The sequence below is a fragment of the Tasmannia lanceolata genome, unplaced genomic scaffold (assembly GCF_043159265.1).
Source record: "Tasmannia lanceolata isolate RefF3 unplaced genomic scaffold, GAP_Taslan_0.1 ptg000018l, whole genome shotgun sequence".
Lineage (NCBI taxonomy): Eukaryota > Viridiplantae > Streptophyta > Magnoliopsida > Canellales > Winteraceae > Tasmannia > Tasmannia lanceolata.
This window is the reverse complement of record NW_027518695.1, coordinates 6,794,451-6,814,124: the sequence shown is the minus strand read 5'-3', so window position 1 is coordinate 6,814,124 and position 19,674 is coordinate 6,794,451. Positions and strand designations below refer to the sequence as shown.

The 19,674-nt window shown below is 36.0% G+C and overlaps 2 protein-coding genes across 2 annotated transcripts; both read left to right on the top strand.

Annotated features, from left to right (window-relative positions):
- The first annotated feature begins 105 nt into the window (after positions 1–105).
- LOC143849912 (metal tolerance protein C4-like) lies at positions 106–15,169 on the top strand. The gene is made up of 11 exons (XM_077359210.1): positions 106–238; positions 422–477; positions 661–775; positions 929–986; positions 1,062–1,180; positions 11,082–11,201; positions 11,695–11,796; positions 11,890–11,962; positions 13,661–13,728; positions 14,659–14,719; positions 14,813–15,169. Exons 1-11 carry the CDS (start codon positions 194–196, stop codon positions 14,935–14,937), a joined length of 942 nt encoding a protein of 313 aa, XP_077215325.1. The 5' UTR covers positions 106–193; the 3' UTR covers positions 14,938–15,169.
- Positions 15,170–16,835: 1,666 nt separating this feature from the next.
- Positions 16,836–17,487, top strand: LOC143852057 (uncharacterized). The gene has a single exon (XM_077361557.1). It carries the CDS (start codon positions 16,973–16,975, stop codon positions 17,174–17,176), a length of 204 nt encoding a protein of 67 aa, XP_077217672.1. The 5' UTR covers positions 16,836–16,972; the 3' UTR covers positions 17,177–17,487.
- Positions 17,488–19,674: the final 2,187 nt, after the last annotated feature.

The window sequence follows — 19,674 nt, the reverse complement described above, 5'->3', positions numbered from 1 at the left end:
CAGCTGTCATGCGGTTTTTTTTTCTTCGATTTTTTTGCTACCAGTTCTTTTTTTTTTCTTTTTTTTGCGTCTCTTGACTGACTATTTATGACATGCATACTCCAGCCAACGAGCAGTTACTATTGCATTATGGTGCAACTTCCTTGTCTTTTCTCTGAAATTTGGTGTGTGGTTGGTGAGTTCTAGCCATGTTATGTTTGCTGAAGTGGTACATTCAGTTGCTGATTTCGCAAACCAGGTATTTACCTTTAACTAAGGGCCTAAGGCTTAAGATGTTCCCTCTTTCATACAGCTTATATCATCTGAAACCAATCATTGGGACTTGATGTTTTTACCTTTTTCTTTCTTCCCATGTTCTTCTTTCTACTCTCTTGAGGTATATACATTTTGTCTCTAAAACTTGCCCCTGTTGATATTGTAGGCCCTTCTTTCTTATGGTCTGAGTAGCTCAAGACGTGCCCCAGATGCTCTGCACCCGTGAGTTTTTTATCCACCATATGCTATACAGTTTTTGAGTTACCATGAAGTTGGTCATTCAAAATCAGTCACTTTGGGAATTGGAAGGATTCAGCCTACAGATTGTCTTGTTTGGCCGGTATTCATGAGTATCTTGGAAGACTTGCATCACTGTTATGTTGTTTCTTATGTGCTTTTCTACAGTTATGGCTATTCGAAGGAAAGATTTGTCTGGTCTTTGATATCTGCTGTTGGTATTTTCTGCCTTGGTTCTGGTGCTACAATTGTCCATGGATTTCAGTACTTGTGGAGTTCGCAGGTGAACTGAAGTTTAATTTTTATATAAAATTTGTCAAAACTTTGTTAATGAACACAAGCTTCTTCTGAATTCTTTAGTGCTTTTGATCCCCATAATTTGGCTCGGCACACGCATGTTACATGTATTGATTATGTGCATCCCTTGTTAGAGCAGCCCCCTGCAAATATTCAATATGCAGCTTTGGTAATTGGTGGTTCATTTTTCATTGAAGGTAAGGTGTTCATTCACTGATGTTTGCTAACTATTACAAAGCACGATTTTCATTTGGTTAACTTTTGTTTTATAGGTGCTTCGCTTGTTGTAGCTATGAATGCTGTCAAGAAAGGTGCAGCGGCAGAAGGAATGAAAGTGCGTGACTATGTCTGGCGTGGTCATGACCCAACATCTGTTGCAGTCATGATGGAGGTAATTATTCATGTCCAACGCATGTGCAATTTGCAGTTGTTGTTCTGCTCCCATGTTTTATTAGATTGATTGAAAGTCAGTTTTTTTTTTCCTTTTTTTTTTTGAGAATGTTGACTATAAGTCAGAATCGAAATACAAGAGTGACTGGAAGTGGTAATTTTATTTACAGTTGCAATATCAAGAACAAGTATTATGAACTAAGCCATAAAAACTTTTGTTATATTTCAGAAGATGTAACTTACAAGATTCTATGGTTGAATTTGAATATGTTGTTGGGATTTGTGGCTGATGGAGATTTAAGATCAAAAGAAGTGATGCTTCAAGGCGCATAATTGCTTTCCTTAAGACAAATTTCGCCCCCACCATTAGTATGCAAAGGGGATCCGCGAATTGCCTCCAAGATACAATGAAGCCTTGTAGGAATGTCCTACAAATGTCTAACGATGCTTTGCAAAAGCGGAATCAAACTCAAAACGCCCTTTGAGAATTACAAGCCTTGGAGAAATTTACTAAAACTGTTTCTGCAGTAAAACAGTATTTAGCGCATTGTTTTGTGTAAAACTCGATCTTTAAAATAAGAGTGTAAACAAGAAAGTGAGGAATTTCATGAGAGAAAAGTCCAGCAATAACTAACTCTTAAAAGACAGATTTTCTGCTCTTTTTATAGAGCCACATATGTCTTTTCAATGTAAAAAACATCCCTTCAAAGTACCTCTTCAAAGTACCTTTAGATTGGCTGTATAATGGCCTTTTGATCGCACCTCTTCGCGATATAACTAATCTGGATCATCCATAAAGTGTCCCTTGAGTTTGAAATCATCCATGACTGTTGGGAAGCAAAAATACACTAAAAGATTCAAATTTGGGAGTGAAAAATTGTGTCCACTTTTACCCAAACAGATAGATTTTTGCGCGACCGCGATCGACCGGACTACCCGCAGTCGCTCGCCGCTATGCTTCTGGACTTTTTATTTTTTATGATCCAAAGAACTGCAGTCGATCGGATCTACCGCGGTCGACCGGCCATACCTTTCTTGAAATCACATATATTTCCAGGTTCCAATCCGCGGTCGCCCGCTATAACCCGGCCGACCTGCCCTGTCTAAAAATTGTTTTTCTAATTAAAATATAATTTGTAAAAAACTCTTTAATTTTCCAACGCCATTTTGAAAATTCTCTAAGAATCCCCCACTATTTTCAAAATCAAAGAAAGTTTTCTCATCATGCTTGGACACCTTACGCATAAATGAAGGTATCTCTCGATTTGAACCTTCACTTGGTGAAACACATCAAAGTTAGCCAGAATTGCATAATAGACGTATCCTTGAACTAGCTATTCTATTCGGCTAACCGGACATATCTCACCCGTAAGTTTTCATCTCATTAGGTAGTGTCTAAGAGCCGACACATGTATTTGCCTTGTGTCTATATCTTGGTTTCATGAGCGCACTCTAGAGACTAGCCAAGTCTCATAGGAAGCGGCACCACTCCCACACTCACATAGGTAGACTTATTAAGAGTGTCCCTGTAATTAAAACACTCCAACATTATGTTATAAGTCTATTAAGAGCTCAATTGCTCATTCTTACCCTTTTAAACATTACAGGTACCAAGCACTTTACCTTGGGATAACAAATGAAATATATTATAGTGCTTGCAACCACTCCATATGATGTACTTGGACTCATTGAATTCAAGACTTGATGTTTATTTAAGTGTTGAGTCGAGGTTCCATCTTTGGTGATTATAGATTAATGGCTTTAACCACATCCCCTTATGGCATTTAAATACCATCCATCTCGCGAGATCTTTCAATCAGATTTTGGTCTAGACTTACATAATCAATTGTTACCACACCACCTGTGAGTAACTGCTATACATAACCACCCTAAGTCATATATCATGACTTACCACTTGGTTATAAGCCCTCAATAGTGCAAGAATCCACTACTGAAATTTAAATAGCATTGGCTTATTTCAAATTGGAATTTCCAATAATGAATTACGTAGCCAATTTGCCTCTTTATCCTAAAAGCCCGCATTGAATTCTGGCGCCATAGAATCAATTATGCATCCTTGCTCTTAGAGGCCTGGGAGATATACCCCCACCATGAGCGCATATCATTCACTCATTCATTTGTGCTCAATCATCTAATTGGCATTTCCATATCCTTTTATCATACAGGAAACCAACTATAGACATTTCTATACTTCAAAATTCTTTTCAGCCATTTGAAAATCCATACATATTAATGTACTTGACCTGAACTTCTAGTAAACATACAAGTTACATATTGCTTTTGTTTTACCAGGTCTAATAGCTATCAAAGCATACAAAAACTATCAATAACATAGTTTTACTTAGACTGAAAATAATTCTTCTACTTTATAATTTTGGGTTTGAACCAAAATTATATACCTTGGTGTACGTTCAAATGATTGGACCTTTGGGCATTTTCTATATTGAGACATAACATGACCGTTACTCTTTCTCACATTTTCAATACCAAACAAATCATTTATAACACCAACATTTTATAAATGACAAAACTCTTTGGCATTTTAATACCCTATTTAGTGTCAGATTTTGATCACAAATCACTTATGACATCTATAATACTAATGTCAACATGAAAATCATGTCATCCAAATACGATAACAAATTTAGCATTTCAGATTTTCTATATGCATACTTATTGCATCAAATCATTTGATATTATAATCTTATCAAATATTTCTTATTCTATTTGGATACTCGAGCAAATTATATGACTTGCATATCTTATTTCTAGACTGAAAACTTGAAGTCATTCAATATATATTTATATATACTCTGCCATTAAGATTACCATTCAAGTTATTATATCTCAATCATCCATTTCATAAATATGGATCTTAGAGATTAAGAACATGGTTTTCAATTTTAGCATTCAAAGCCTAATTGTCAAAACAATTTATCTTGGCTTCCTTTATAAATCTTTTGCAAACATATTGCTTAAAATTATTTATTAACCTCTATCTCTTGATCTTTGGTCTTGATTCTTTTAAAGATCCACTTATAGCAAAAGAACTTCCATAAAAGAGACTACTTCATTACTATCTCCATTCTACAATAGAATCTAGATACATTATTCCTCACTTTAATTTTGATGATCAGACTCTACTCTTACATCTATCATGATGGAAGTTTAAGAGATATTTTAGTTTCTCTTACTAAATAAGCTATGGAAACTAGATCATATTCTCTTTTATTTTTCTTACTCATTGAGTATCTCCTCTTTAGACTGTTACAATGATTTTAGAATAGATTAAAATCTTCCAACTTTTGGATAGAGGAGAATTTAATCTTAAAATATTACAACCCAAGGTTCAACAACTTTGTGACCTCACATAGAACATCAAGTTCTACTTCTTAAAGTATGTAAACTTGCATATCTAGGAATATGCACTCAATACCCTTATTTCCTTACTTTTTAGATATGATTGGGTACTCAACACTAATACCTATAACCTAAGTTAGGTTTTCATTTATTTCAAATTTCATAAGGGTCCACTATATATACATTTAGTGATTATTGAAGCTTTACCCTCTAAATAGAATTTTTGTTAATATCCTATTCATTAGTTTTACTTCATTACTTCATCTAAGTATATATATAAGTCAAAAAACTTATTTCACTTCTTTCCTTTATGTTTTCATAAAATCAAGAAAAAGGCAATTTACCTTAATATTATACCTAAGATACTCAATCTTAGCTTCATCTTGATTTTCTAAAATTTTAACTTTCTTAAAACTCATCTTTATAATATAGAAAATATGTTCATACCAAAACTTAGGTAACTTATCATGATTTTTCATATGCTTTATTAAAGATCATATATGTGTCACCATATAAAGTTGTAAATATTCTTTTAGAAAATAACTTATACTTTAGAAAGTATAAAAGCATGCATTTTCTAATGATAACCATGCTTCATTATGTGATATCATACTTGAAGTTTTCCAAACGATATCAAGATTAAACATGCAACATATCATTCTTAATCATGACATTAACATTTTCATACTAACAAATATGTGAGTATACTTGTATGACATTAACATTTTACAACCGATTATTCTCAACTATGCTTGAAAGATATCACTGGTTTTATTTAAAACAAGTTTATTCCCCACTTATCACAAGTGTTACTAAAGATTAAAATATCTTTAGTTTCTATCAGACAACTTAAATCGGAAAATCAAGGAATTTTCTTAGAATAAATTCTAATTCAAATATCCCTTATCCTTTGACTTCATTAGTGACGATTGCCTTTGAAAATTTGACCACTAAGTCAAAATAGGCCATTGTCTTATTATAGACACTACTTGTCACACCCACGTCAATACAAACATTTTCATCTTCGAGGATATAACCTCGGATTTCATGGCTTCAAAATTCCTTCATTATATTGTGCATCTAACTTCTTCCAAGAAGTATGCACCAAGTTAGGCCAACTTTAGCCACTAGGAAAACTAAACCATACTTGTTCTTATTAAGAACACTTTACATGTTTGTTTCTCTTCTGTTTTCCAACCAAGGAATAAAAGGTTATAAAGTTAACTATATCATACATAGATAACATTCACTTTTATCAATTACTAGTTGCAGACCCGTGCGATGCACGGGGCGGCGAATAGATTAGTTTGGTTCATGTAATAGATTAGATTAGTTTCGTTTAGAAAAGGAAGTTGCCCAAATAAATCTTCTCTCTATGAAAACAGAAGTTACTCGTGAATTATATACTCACCTAATTTTTCTCCTCGGTAGCATCCTAGATATTGCCATTTGGAGGAGATTAATATTTCGTAAGTTTTGGCAATTTACTCTTGGAAAAATTGATTAGGTGTATAGGCGATTTTAAATATATCTTCTATTCTAAAATGGCCCAAGCAAAGCCAGTGGAGTAGTTTAGTCATTAGTGATCATTAACAACTAGGGAATCACCATCTTCCCCTGAAAGCAAGCATACAACTCTCTCTATGTTTGTATGTAAGTATATATGTATGTGCTACAACTACAACCATTATGAAAGACATTAAAACGGTCAAATATACTTAAAACAAAACAAATAAACAGGAAATATGAGAAACGAAAGAGAAGCAGAGAAGATACCTGCAACAAGATCCCAAATTCCTCTCCTCCAATCCCCATCTCCTTGCAGAAAACCCGCAAAATTTATTTTTCGAACACTCAAATGAAGCTTTCCATAATAAGTAAAAAGGAAAACCTATTTCCGTTGTCATTATTCCCACAGTTCTTTTCCAATGAATTCTGAGTAATTATAGTAACATAATCCCATTCGTTATAAACAATGGCTTGTCCAAATCTTCACTTTTCTACCATATTACAAATGACACAAAATCCCAACGCAGGAACGCTTTTCTCTCCCAAAAATTATAATAATAAATGAAAACAATAAAATTTTAAAATTTTAAAAAAAAATCGTAAATTCAAAAAATATAAATAGTCCTACGTTTTTGTTTGGAATGCAGGAATTTTGTAGAAAAGTTTGGAACAGCGAAAATTTTCCAAAATTTTATGCTTTTCCATAGTTTAATTACATATGGTAAAAAATGACTTGAACCACATCAGTTCTAATTTTATTTACAGGGAACTTTAATTTATAATGACATCACAGGATAAAACAATCTTTGAAGAAATGTTTTTCCTACAATCCAAACAGGGACGTAAAACTCTCACAAGAAAAACAGAGTAGCACACCTGCAACTCTTAAGATATATTAGAAACAAAAAAAAAGAAAAAGAAGGAAACGAAGAGGTAATGAAAGTGAGGAACTTTCCATATGATTGGTCCTGCCGATGTTTTCATCGAGTAGACAGTTCTTTCAAGTAACAGGTTATTTCAGATTCCATGGTACTTTTTTGTATTTACTTTGCTTATTTCATGCCCAACAAAGGCATGTTGATGGAGCAGTCGAAGATTAAAATAGAGAAGCTTTTAAATACAGGGAATACAAATTAAAAATAGAGAGGGGAATGAGCAGTTCACATGTTTTGAACAGATCCATGATCCAAAGTGGTTCGAAAGGAATAAACGAATCTACAGAGAGATAGAGAGAGAGAGAGAGAAGCAACGACAAAACCCAGTTAGAAAAGAAGTCAATTAGCATGGGATTTTCTCTGGAAGAGATGGGAAGAAGAAGTTTGAAAAGAAGAAAGTACCTTAGATGGGGTTCTCTTTCTTTATCAGTGCAAGTACGTTACGGGAATGAAATGGAGAATGGTTTTCATAAGACTGCGATGGACAGTGGTGAGAAGCAGCTGGGTGGAAGTAACAACAGGGAGGGCATCATCCAGTGGTGGTATTAGAGCATTATTTTCAGAGATCTACTTCTGTTGTAATATGGGAGAGGGATTTTAGTGATATGGGGAGGAAAGAGGAAACGAATAGCTTATATTAGAGAGGGGAGAGATATTGTAGCGATTCTGTTAAGAGAGAGGTGAGGTGGCTTTTGGAATTCCAATAGAAATCGATTTGGAGGTTTTTGGTAAAGTAGGAAGTTGAAAGTTGAGCGAAAGGATTAGGAAATGAAATTTTGTTAGCGTTAATTGGAGAAAGCAAAAACTCAGTTTCTATAGAAATAAGTGGGAAACATGTTAATGGGTAATTAGGGGAGTGTTAATGAGACGCGTTCCCTAAGACGCCCGTAATTGTCGTTAATTGCGATTTAGGCGAGAATGAAATGCGTTGCCCAAGACGCCCCTAATTGCGCGTTAATTACGATTTTAGAAAACTTTGTAATAGACGGGATAGAGAGGCACACAAAAAAAACATAGCACGATAAAAGCGTACCTGTGTCTGATATTAATGGTGGATCCGGATCAGAAGAATTGAGAAGAAGCATATATGAGATGGACGTTTAAACAAAAAAACAGCTTCACTGAATTGTATTTAAACCGTTGGGGGTGAGGAGGCATTTGTAAAAAGTCAAAACTTTTGGGAAGCATTTAATTCGGTGGAAGTTAGGAGGTGTTTATGAAAAGTCACAAATGGAAAGTCACAAAAAGATGCGTTATTAGAAATGAATAGATGCGTCAAAAAAATTTAAAAAAAAAAGAAATGAATAGATGCGTGAGAAAAAAAAGGGCTGATTGAGAAGAAAACGGTTATTAGTAACTGGTTGAATAGCTGCAGTGAATAGATGTGTTAAAAAAAGAATAGATGCTTTACAAAAAGAAAGGGTTGCATTGTGAATAGATGCGTTAAAAAAAGAAAGGGGGCTGAATGCGGTTTGCAGAGGGGGTGCCACGTGGCACACCCTCTGCGTACCACATCCAGCTTTATATAGATAGTATAGATGTCTTAAATGACATTTCAAATTGAAAGTGAATATTCTCATATGCCATAGATATATCTTCACATAAATTTCACTTTTACAAGAATTACATCTTAAACAAGAAAGTGTTATTTATGCCCTTTCTCGTTTCTTCACCGAAACTTCTGAAATTTCACCGAAATTTTGTACTTCACCGAAACGTTTCACCGAAATTTCCGAAACGTTTCACCGAAATTTTACCGAAACGAAATGTTTCGGCCGAAATTTCCGAAACGTTTCGGCGAAGTTTGGTACTTTTCCGACTCACAGTGAATTTCGTTTCGGTTTCCACCGAAACCGAAATATTTCGGCCGAAACGAAATATTTCGGCCGAAACAAAACGTTTCGGCCGAAATTTAAAACCATGCTGTGTATATGATGGTAAGAGTTTATACTCTACTTTCTCTAATTATTGACATTCAAGTCAATTTTCTTAAGAGATTCAACCATCTTAAAGGTAAGAGTTTTAAACTCTACTTTTCTCTAAATATTGACTTAAAGTCAATTTTTAAGGAGAATTAAACCTCCTTGAAACATAGACTAGTGATTTAGTCATTTTCAATATGGCGAATTTTATTCTTATAGGGAAAATATGAAGACATCACAAAGCATATAGAATTAAATATAATTCCCTATGCTTAACTTGATCAAATCAAACATGATTTAGAATCCGAAAATAAAGGCGTACCTTATGTAGTCAAATCCAACGAAAGTAATTCATATCGTTGTATCGAATTTGTCTTCTTGTTTTCTTGAAACCATGCATTGAAGATCTCCATTAGAAAAGTAAATTTGTCTTAAGATTGTTGGTGGGATTTGCGGCTAATGGAGATTTAAGATCAAAAGAAGTGATGCTTCAGGGCGCGTAATCGCTTTCCTTAAGACAAATTTTGCCCCCACCATTAGTGTGCAAAGGGGATCCGCAAATTACCTCCAAGATACAATGAAACCTTGTAGGAATGTCCTACAAATGTCTGACGGCGCTTTGCACAAGCGGAATCAAACCCAAAACGCCCTTTGAGAATTATAAGCCTTAGAGAAATGAACTAAAACTGTTTCTACAGTAAAACAGTATTTAGCGCATTGTTTTGTATAAAACTCAATCTTTAAAATAAGAGTGTAAACAAGAAAGTGAGGAATTTCATGAGAGAAAAGTCCAGCAATAACTAACTCTTAAAAGACAGATTTTCTGCTCTCTTTATAGAGCCACAAATGTCTTTTGAATGTGAAAAAATCCCTTCAAAGTACCTTTAGATTGGTTGTATAATGGCCTTTTGATCGCACATCTTCGCGATATAACTAATCTGGATCATCCATAAAGTGTCCCTTGAGTTTGAAATGATCCCTGACTGTTGGGAAGCAAAAGGACACTAAAATATTCAAATTTGGGAGTGAATAGTTGTGTCCAATTTTGCCCAACGAATAGATTTTCGACTGGACTACCCGCGGTCGCCCGCCGCTATGCTTTTGGACTTTTTTATTTTTTTACGATCCAAATAACCGTGGTCGACCGGCCATACCTTTCTAGAAATCACATATATTTCCAGGTTCCAATCCGCGGTCGACCGGGATACCCCGGTCGACCGGCCTGTCTGAAAATTGTTTTTCTAATTAAAATATAATTTGCAAAAAACACTTTAATTTTCCAACACCATTTTGAAAATTCTCTAACAGAATCTTGGGTGATTTGTACTCCTTACTCTGTCTTGCACATGGTGCTAAACTTCATCCCACATATCTATATGCATAGAGCAGCTTCTGTAAAATTATATTTTATAAAATCTGACTTGGGGCCTGATCTGCTGGGTGCTGGAGCAGAGCCAGAAAGGGGTAGAAATGGAGATTCCTCCACACCTTTTGAAGTTTTTAACACTGTGAGGCCTTTAAGTTGGAATCCACAGCCACATGGATTTTTTTGCAACTGCTAACGGTTGCAACTTAACAAGGAATGGTTTCAACAAATCTCAACCCACATCCAACCATCTCATCACTCTCATAAGCGACAGTCCTATGGTTCACCATGGCCTGACTATATACATCAAGGTTCAACTCTGCATTGTTGTACATCATCTGTTGTGACATATTAAGCTATATAGGTTTTCTGAATAGTGTATTCCAGTCCCTCCCTTTCAGTTTCAAGTATTTGAGCTGCTCTGGTCTTCTAATTTTCCTATCCATACAATATGCATATCTCAAAACGTAATCATAGAAGGTTATGACATATTCATCCCAACCACACTTGATCTAACATTAAGGGGACAACATGCATTCAACTATATCAAAGGGACACATTAATGATCAGACTTTTAAAAGTACAACCGTACCATTTTCCCGGCAATTCAAAATTCAAATCATTCTTGTCAATATTAAATATGGGCAAAAGAGGGATGGTGTCTATGGGTTGGAAAAGGAGTTTGCTTTACCTTCATGTTTTGGAAAGTTGATAGAGATGTTTCTTTTGGTCATGATATGCTTATAATGTACTTTGTCTTGTATTGTTAGACTGATCCTGATTTTGCAGGATGGCGCTGCAGTTACTGGTCTTCTTATTGCTGCAGCATCATTGGTGGCTGTCAATAAAACAGGAAATCCAATCTATGACCCAATCGGTTCTATTTTAGTCGGAAACTTACTCGGAATGGTATTCATACTTCTCATCCTTTGTTAATTTTTGTACTTTGTATTGACCGTCATTAATTTAATTTATGGTTCATCAATTGAAATTGAACACATGTGAACGCTTTTAAATTTTGTGTAGAAACAATTTATTAACAAGCTCCATGAAAAACCAATGCAATAAGGACACACAGCTAATAATGGTTTTGTAATTGAGTTTCACTGCATTATATTTGATCATCACATTAAGCTTCTATTCATGGCACCATTAAAAAAAGCTACTATACATGCATGATGCTCCTAGTAATCTCTTCCTCAACCTGATAGCATGTCTTGGTCTTCCTTGTAAGTGTAGTTCCTTCTGGTAGGTTGGACTGTAGTAGATGTTCAAAAATCTCTTGTGCCTGGATAAATGCAAAAGGATTTCTACACCTTTTCAAGTTTTTGTAGCGTCAACTACATTTTTTTTTCCATGTGTTTGGAGTCTGTTTTTAACTGGCTTGAATTTTATCTTGCAGGTTGCTATTTTTCTCATCCAAAGGAATCGTCATGCTTTAATTGGTAGAGCAATTGATGATTATGATATGGAAAGAGTGCTTCGGTTTTTGAAATCTGATCCGGTGAAGATAATCCCACCATATAATTACAATAAATGTTCATGTAATGTTCAGGCTTCTATAGTTTGACAATGGAAAGTTGGTTTCCTGAGACAGGTTGTGGATGCTCTATATGATTGCAAAAGTGAGGTGATCGGACCTGGGTTCTTTAGATTCAAAGCAGAAATAGGTGAATTCTTTTCATCTTTTGACTCCTATTCTATTTCATTATCACATTTAATGTTTAGGAGAGATGATGTGTAATCATTTTATGGAAGTTGATCTTTTTAGCAAGCTTAACAACTCAGATTTCCAAAAACTGACACTGTGAAAGTCAGCACGTGTTATGTGATACGTACTGGATGACACATTCGAAACACCATAAAAAGCATAAAAAATACTAACAAATCATTAAACATGAGAATAAATCATATCCCTTCAAACTCATGTGTTCATCTTGGTCTTTATATATATTCAGCATAAGACAACAAATCTTTAAACTTGAGAATAAATCATATCCTTTCAAACTAGTGCGTTCATCTTAGTTCTTGATATGTATTCAGCATAAGGTAACAAATCATTAAACATGAGAATAAATCATATCCTTTCAAAATCATGTGTTCATCTTGGTTCTCGATATGGTATGCCGTACAAGTCTACCCACCTTACCCATTTGGTCTAATAAACCATCTTATTCGAAGATAGTTTCATGGACCTCTATAGATGTCACTGTCTGTCTTCCTTTGGGGAGTTATACAATGTCCCATGTGTGATATCCGTTTACTGTGTTCCATGCCTCATGCATAACTTGCTACTACACATAAAAAAACTTGGGATTCTCTGTATGGAGGAACAAGAGATGTATCATCTAGACCATTAAAAAAAAAACAGAAAAAGAAAAAGAGAAAGCCGTATCATTTAGTTCCACTGATCCAGTGATTAAGGATTGCTCAGCTCCGCTTTCTGCGACTTCAGGCTGCTTGGCATGCTTGACCGCATGCTTCCCTTGAATTAAATAAGGGATGACAAAATTCCTGTCCCCACCATTCAGATTCTTTTGCCATTAAAAACAAAAGATTCTTTTACCGTGCATTAAAGGGCATTTCCATGTAACTTACATGGGGCTTATGAATATTTTAATCCCCAAATTTCCAGTTTATTTGGTTTACATCTATATGGTGGAATTGATTTTGCTTGTCTTCGTCTTTTGGAACTTGAGAGTATTTATGATGAACAACTTGCTTGATGCTTGCTTTAAGTCGTGAAAAGACAAGGAGGCTTTTGGACTAGAGGGTTCCCTGGTAAAGGGAATGGATTAAGCCTAATTTTGATGGTTGCAGTAAAGGGAATCCACTGCCCTGACAACTTACAACAAGTCATGACTCTTCTTCAAGGTTTAAAATTCGCAGTTCTTTTCATGCATTCTATTGAATGGGTGATTCTACTAAGATATCAAACTGCAAAGAAAGAGAGTGCAATAACTATCAAAATAGTTGAGATTACTACACAACTGCCTAGCATGATCACTATTGCATAAAAACAAGAAGAAAATGCCAGCACTATCTCTCTCCTTTGATTCATCTTAATTGTAAAAACTAGCCATATTAGGTATTTAACACAAGTGCTATCTGACTATTGGGAATCCAGAAATTGCTCAAACTTCCAATTAAATCTCCACTTGCTTCGTATAAAATGCAATAGAAATTCATTGGAGCTTCCTTCTGTATGCTTATAAATGGAAAAGGTGCCTAGGAAATTTCTGTCTACATTCAAGCGTGAAGTAAATGAAAGGCCGCTGGAAACTTTTGCCAATCTCTTCAATGTTTATAGAAAAAGATTCCTAAATGTCTAGATGGTATTACTGACAGATTGAGTGCACTTGCAACAGATTTCAACGGCGTGGTGCTGGTGCAAAATTATTTGGAACGGACTGGGCGTGAAGAATGGGCCAAACAGGTCATTCTTTAACTCCATATGTTACTTGCATGGTTTTAAATTTCTGTTTCCATCTCCACCGAAACTGGAACTGAAGCAACCGAAATGTGGTGCATGTATTACGTATAAATATCTGTATGAACTATGTGTGAAATTACAGACATGCGTGACAGTGCATGCCACTAGGCGACCGATGTTATTAAACCATTGCAGATAGTTGTCTTGCTTATTTGATGGTTTCTTTGTGTGTATTCTAGCATTTCCTGAAGTTTTATCATTAAATTCTTTGATTTGCATATGCTTTCATAAGTTTCTATAATTTTACAGGATTTCCACCTAAATTTCCAATTGAAACCAAAACGTTTACGTTTCCATGGGGACCGAAACTAAACCGAAAGCGAAATTTAAAACCTTGGTTACATATAGCTCACTCATGAGCTACTTGCATCTTGCAAGCACTCACAATAGAAATGTACACAACCTTGGCAAAGCCAGTGATGACAGATTTTTATTACTAGTCCTTAACTCCCACCTATTTGGTCGTAAGATGTAAGCCACTGTAGAAGTTGGATCATCTTGTGCATTTCGAAAGACCTTTCATGGGTATTGGAAGTTTGGTATTATTGAAATCATACTCACTGCGCTTACCTTTGTGCAACTATAATCTCAAATCCCTTTCTGTGTTCATGTGTAAGCATCAGGGATAGTCTAGTCCCCAACTTGGCTTTAATTTTGGTAAAATTTTAAATCTGTTTGCTAAAATGATGGATGCTGGTCACTTGGTTGTCCCATGATTTAAAAAATTAGCGGGGTATTTGTCTTTGAGGAAAATGATTCATACGTATGCACCCTTTCCGCATATGTTGGTGCCCATACTTTCCGTTCAAATGGTATCTACGTAGACATTGGCCTGTCCATCATTACTGACTGGAATTTTGGTGATGCTGGCAGTTTCAAGAGGCTGCAAATCAGAAAGATGATGCTGCACTACTGAAGGCCATGTCATTCTATGGTATGTACAGAGGGATTTCACTTAGATTCCTATGGCGTATTGTATTGCATGATATGTCAATGATTCTATGATTCTGATTTTTCGGAGTGGCAGGTGAGGAGGTGGTTACAGCCCTGGGAAGTGAAGTGGATAGACTGGAAAAAGAGATCCAAAGGATTGTTCCTGGGATCCGTCATGTTGACATCGAGGCACACAATCCAAAGGGCCCATCTCCATGAATCTTGTCTTCTTTTGGTAAATACGTACTTACTGTTTCATTAATGATTCTTAATCTGTTCAGGAAATTTTCTACTGAAGGGTTTCTTGTCTATTACTAGAAGCCCATCTCCAATATTGTATTGGAAATGTTAATAGAAAAGATGTTTCAATTCAATCAAAACACGAAAAAGTTACATGTATCAAGAGATCTAGAGCTTCCAGCAAATGTATTGCTTTCATATTTTTCGAAAATTCCTTTTCTTTTTGGAGGACCAAGGAAACTTGCTACCCAGTTGGCTAACCTTTGGATGAGTATCAAGTATAAACAAAAACATTATTTTCTCTCTTGCTAATATTACATAAACACTTTTGGGTTTAAAAATAGTGGTATTGTGGTGTGCTAATAAAATGTATTAAAACATAATTTTTTTTAAAAAAATGATAACTCATGATTCATCTCTTCTTAAATAAGATAAATACATACATCATTTTTACATCTAACATTATATTTAAGTTCAACACCTCTTAGGTTTTGCCCAAGACCTTAGGATTCGTATGAGAAATCTGTATTCGTTTGAAAGAAAGCTCATCAACCAGAATAGCCCCATTGAAAGAAACATAAATACAAAGAACAAAATGGAAGTGGAGAGATGCCTGTCCATTTTTAATTTTTTTTAAAGTAATAAAATGCATTGAAGGTTGGTTAATTATACAGCGATGATATTATTCGTGTAAAACCTGATGACAGACCTGTCCAGCTCAGACTCGTAGTTGGATCAATGGGACATCACTGGACATTGGGCTATCACAAGGGGACCCATGTTTATGCCATGATCTAACGATTTAGCTCTATGCCAAGATCCAGTGATTAGATATAAAATGGATTGGGTCCAAATTTCCAGGTTTTCACAATTTCACGTGGTAAGTGATATATTTGCTCCTTTTTCCCGGGCCAGCCCATTTAGGCCCTGTTCGTTTGAGAATGTGGCAACCAATTGCCACCCACCAATCTGATTATTGGACCCAAAAATAACAATCGGTTGTCATAATCCCAACTAACAGGGCATTAGTGTATTTATTAGGGCTGCTGCTTGTGTGGGATTTTACCCGTCCTGAAAATAAGTTGGGTCTGGTTTAGAAATCACAGGTCATGGGTTGGGTCGGGCTTCGGTTTGAAAAACCTGACCCAATCTCAGGTTGGTCGGGTCAGGCTTAAAGGAAGAAAAAAAACCCCGAGAACCGACCTGACTTGTATAGGCATATTATAAAATACTTAAATATTTCCTGAATAACATAATAAGATATTGATTAATTGTTTTCATTAAAGTTATCAAGATTGTAATGTGAAAAAGTAGTTTCCTTCTTAAAATTTATGCACTTTATGACTTAAAATTAAGTCATATAGGCCTGGCTTCTTTCTACGTAAATTTGGTGTAAAACAAATTTACCTTGAAAATGGTCATACATTTGTTTTACTCCCATCTTACGTTGAAAGAAACAGAGGCTTAGGGATTTTGTGTGTGAAGATTTGTTGTGTTCTACAGTCTTGAAAATTAGTCACTATCCTAACCTAAACATTAAAAACCCGACCTAACCCTACCAAACTCGAGAAACTATCTCGGATAGGGTCGGGTTTATGAATCTAAAAAAAATTGACCCAACCTGGCATAATTTCTCTGGTAGGGTAGGGTTCTGGAATACCCAACCTGCGCTACCCGAGTTGCAACCTTAGTATTTATAACTAATCCTTCTACACTAGAAGGGGTGGCCCAGAGGCCCAGAAAGGAAAATGTGGCGAAAATATCACTCTCCTTTCACTTAGCAGCAGAAAAACGTGGACTAAAAAGAAAGGCGGGTCTCGCCTATATAACCGACTACAAGCGAGACGCGCGCGAGCCATACCCGGCTACACAAGTCAGACCTCCTCGAATATTCTAGACAGTCATCTCCACAATCTCACTCCCCTATAAATATTCTTCACACCCAACTCTTGCAAAACAAAGGCAATAATCGAGTAAAAAGGAAGAGATTATTCCTTAAAAACACAGAAAAGAGATGTGTTTGTTATTCATTTGTGACGAGGAAGAGAGGGTGTTGGGCACTCAAACGGCTCCAGGTTTTTGTCCATACTGTGGAGGAGTTGTTCAAGCCATGGACGTTGAGAGCCAGTGGACGTTTTGTTTTCTCCCTCTTAGCTTTAAGACCAAAAGAAGGTACTTTTGCACCATTTGTGCAAGGCGTTTAGTCGTTTACCCATGACACCACTATCTTCCTCAACTTTATATGGTTGGGTTTAGTTAGATATATACATAGATAGGTTTTGGAAAGGGAGAAGAGAAAGAGAGGTTTGGTTGATTTGGTCTCAAGGGAATGGAATTTCTTAAGTGGGTCTTGATGGGAAACTCATTTTAAGCAGAATTGAAGAGACTTGTCGTTGAACGCAAAGATCTGTCTTGTTTTTCCTCTGTTCTTGTTGCTGTAGACTGTAGTATATGCTTATTATTTTTGTCGGTGTATGTTAGTTTTTTCTCTATCTTTGATTAAGAAATGGAATGAGATTTCTGGTGTTTATTTCATTTTTTTGAGAATTTAAGGTTGAATTCTGAGAATATGGTTGATTTAATTCCTCCTAATTTAATTCCCATAACAGAGTATTTGCATGTAATTAATAAATTTCAGTGGGACTGTGGAAGTAAATAACAAAGCCAATTGGTCTGATAGCTCTCTCTCTCGTGTTCAAGTGTCTTGGAGGGCCTAGTTTTAGATTTTGGGGCACTTCATTTTGCCCCAAATCAGATCAAGAAACATATCCTGGCCACCCAAATCCCCAAATTTATGGGATGGAACTATGGAAGTGGCCGGTAAGTTTGTGAACAGTCTGTTCTGTTGCTTTACTTGGTCAGGAAGGGAAAAAGATATGACTTGGCAAATGGAAAAGAATCCTAAAGGAGGCACTAGTGTTCTAAGTATAAATCGACGTGTTCATGTTTCATAAGAAGCTCATGGAAAGTTTACTGACTGTACAATTGATATTATCTGGAACTAATGTTTGGCATTCTATGCATCAAATATAGGGTTCAGATGCTCTAATTGTTTCCAAAAAGTGGACCCATGATATATTTCACTATATATGGCTAATATTTTAAAAAGAACAAAGTACAACAGAGAAACAAATAAGATGATAAGGATAGCAACCCATAGCAACGGTTGAGAAACAAATTCTTAGGTGCCAAGCATGGCTATGTTGGCCATTTTGTTTGAGTTTACATCTTTAAGCTTGTACATAACTCTATATTGGGGTATATACGGTAGCCATGAAAATGGTAACCACACTCCCTCACTTGCAGCTCTGAAAAGGTTCTGCGTGAGAACCTGCTGGTTAGCTGCAAACCACAGAAGTGATCCTCTATTGACTTAGAATATATTCCATGAGGAATGCTTCTGTAGAGCGCAACCTCATGTTTAAGTTTTTATAAAAGCTAGCTATTAGAAGGAGGGTGCCCATTCCCTTATAACCCATCCACATCCATCTCACATGTCCGATGTAGGACTGTTTGCTTTTGCATGGAACCCACCCTGAGCTCATCTCACATGTCCGATGTGGGACTGTTTGCTTTTGCGTGGAACCCCACCCCGAGCTTTGATAGAGGAATCTAACCGGTTAGAACTCGCCCCTAAAAGCTAGCTATTAGAGGGAAGGTGCCCATTCCCTTATAACCCATCCACATCAATTTCACATGACTGATGTGTGACTATCTGCTTTTGCGTGGAAACCCAACACATTACAGCTTTTGTGTGGAAACCCAACACATTACAGCACAATGGGTCTCACCGTTGATTGATCTGATCTGGATCATCCATTTAATAGGTTTTGATTAGATGTCTCTTGTCCTAAGCCTAAGCTATACATTTCGCGTTCATATTTTTTGTCATTGGACACGGTTGTTGAAAAATTATATGTAGGTAATAGTTTTGATGAAAAAAATACAATAAAATGATATCAGCACTACCACGTTTTGATAATTACACAAAATCAGCTTGTCTTTTCTGCTTTAATTGGCGTCAAAAAGCTTTGACAGCTGTTTAAATAATAAAGACACTGACTTAGTGTAATTATCAAAACATGATTGTACCAATATCATTTGGCTAAAATGGATGCAAGGATTGAGTGATTTTCATGTCATGTGAAATCCGCAAGTCCGATCAAATGAATGGTTTAGATCAATCAAAGGTGAGACCCACTACGCCAATCTTTTCCACGCTATAAAAGTAGGGCTGTGAATGAACATCGACGGTCTAATAGACCCAGAGGATCCAATTTGGTACGTAGGCACAAATTGTGGGTCTGTTGGAGAGTTTTCATGCTGTGACCCAACAAATGAATGGTTTGGATCATCCCATAAAGTGGGCCCACTGTACTTTTTGAAAAATACAAGACTTCACGCAAACAACAATGTAAAATCTCCGGATACTGAGCATCTTATCCCAGTTGGGATATAATATAAGTGAAATTTAGTTAGATGGGCAAGTTGTGGGTCCATCGGATTGTCTAAAGTGAATTATATAGACACAATCGAAATCTAGTCTATGGGAAATAAATACTAGTTGTGTGCCCGTTAGATTGTGAAGTGGAAGCTATAGATTACCGAAATATGGTCCGATGGGACATTGACACAAGTTATGTGTCTGTCAAAGTGTCTCAAGTGAGCGACATAGACACAAATTAAATATAGTCAGATGGGACATGAACAGTTGAA

Bases quoted from the DNA above. Each gene is read 5' to 3' on its own strand.
- LOC143849912 (XM_077359210.1), top strand. From the start codon at position 194: ATGTTTGCTGAAGTGGTACATTCAGTTGCTGATTTCGCAAACCAG. The intron at 776-928 runs GTGAACTGAAGT...TTGTTAGAGCAG, and splicing joins AGTACTTGTGGAGTTCGCAG to CCCCCTGCAAATATTCAATA. The intron at 11,963-13,660 runs GTGAATTCTTTT...CACTTGCAACAG, and splicing joins TAGATTCAAAGCAGAAATAG to ATTTCAACGGCGTGGTGCTG.
- LOC143852057 (XM_077361557.1), top strand. From the start codon at position 16,973: ATGTGTTTGTTATTCATTTGTGACGAGGAAGAGAGGGTGTTGGGCACT.